We start from the raw sequence: 847 nt of genomic DNA, 5'->3' as shown, positions 1-847 counted from the left end.
CCAGTTTATCACTCTTTGCAGATGATTCATAATACAAAATTGGTATTATTTTTGAAATTATTGTTGCTTCTCTTTGCAGTTGTTATCAGAATCTAAAGATATATCTTAAAAGTTCTAAAGTAACCATTTATTAAGCAAGGCATAAAAAAGAGGTTGTTTGTTGCCTGTAGTAGTAGCAGATAAGTAAGCAAAAATACAAGTATATGTAGAAGAAAATCATTATTGAACAGACCTTTACAAAGATACAAGTAGGTATTCAAAAAATAATTGTTATTTGCAGAGAGGTGACAAAGATGTTTTAGTGGCAACAGATGTGGCCTCAAAAGGTCTTGATTTCCCTGGCATTCAGCATGTCATCAACTATGATATGCCAGATGATATCGAAAATTATGTCCATCGTATTGGGCGTACCGGGCGATCGGGCCAACATGGTGTGGCCACAACCTTCATCAATAAGGCTAATGATGAATCAGTGTTATTGGATCTCAAGCACTTGCTCATTGAAGCCAAGCAGAAGGTTTGTATAGTTTTTTCCTTCTTCTCAGGTATTGTTGATAGTGAATTAAAGTAATTTACTTGGTGCATTTCTTTATGCTTGTAATGTAAACTAAAGTGATTGTACTAACTGTTAATATGCTTTTTTCACAGGTACCACCCTTCTTACTTATGCTTGGAGGTGGGGAGGATGATCTCATGGCAGCATTGGAGACCAATGAAGAAGATGAGAGAGGTTGTTCTTATTGTGGAGGTTTGGGTCATCGTATCACAGCCTGTCCTCGACTGGAGGCCATGCAGAACAAACAAGCAGCAGGCATTGGACGAAAAGATTATTTGGCTGCTAATGCAG

General features: G+C 37.4%; 1 protein-coding gene across 1 annotated transcript in view; it reads left to right on the top strand.

Annotated features, from left to right (window-relative positions):
- LOC119585281 (ATP-dependent RNA helicase abstrakt-like) overlaps nucleotides 1-847 on the top strand; it is a gene marked incomplete at its 3' end in the record, with an annotated part of 6,729 nt that extends 5,882 nt beyond the window's left edge. Inside the window, 2 exon segments of the mRNA XM_037933955.1 lie at nucleotides 281-517; nucleotides 649-847. Coding sequence (XP_037789883.1) covers nucleotides 281-517; nucleotides 649-847 — 436 coding nt within the window.

The sequence above is a fragment of the Penaeus monodon genome, chromosome 19, assembly GCF_015228065.2.
Source record: "Penaeus monodon isolate SGIC_2016 chromosome 19, NSTDA_Pmon_1, whole genome shotgun sequence".
Taxonomy (NCBI): domain Eukaryota; kingdom Metazoa; phylum Arthropoda; class Malacostraca; order Decapoda; family Penaeidae; genus Penaeus; species Penaeus monodon.
The sequence above is the reverse complement of the archived record's forward strand: the minus strand, read 5'-3'. Positions and strand labels throughout refer to the sequence as shown.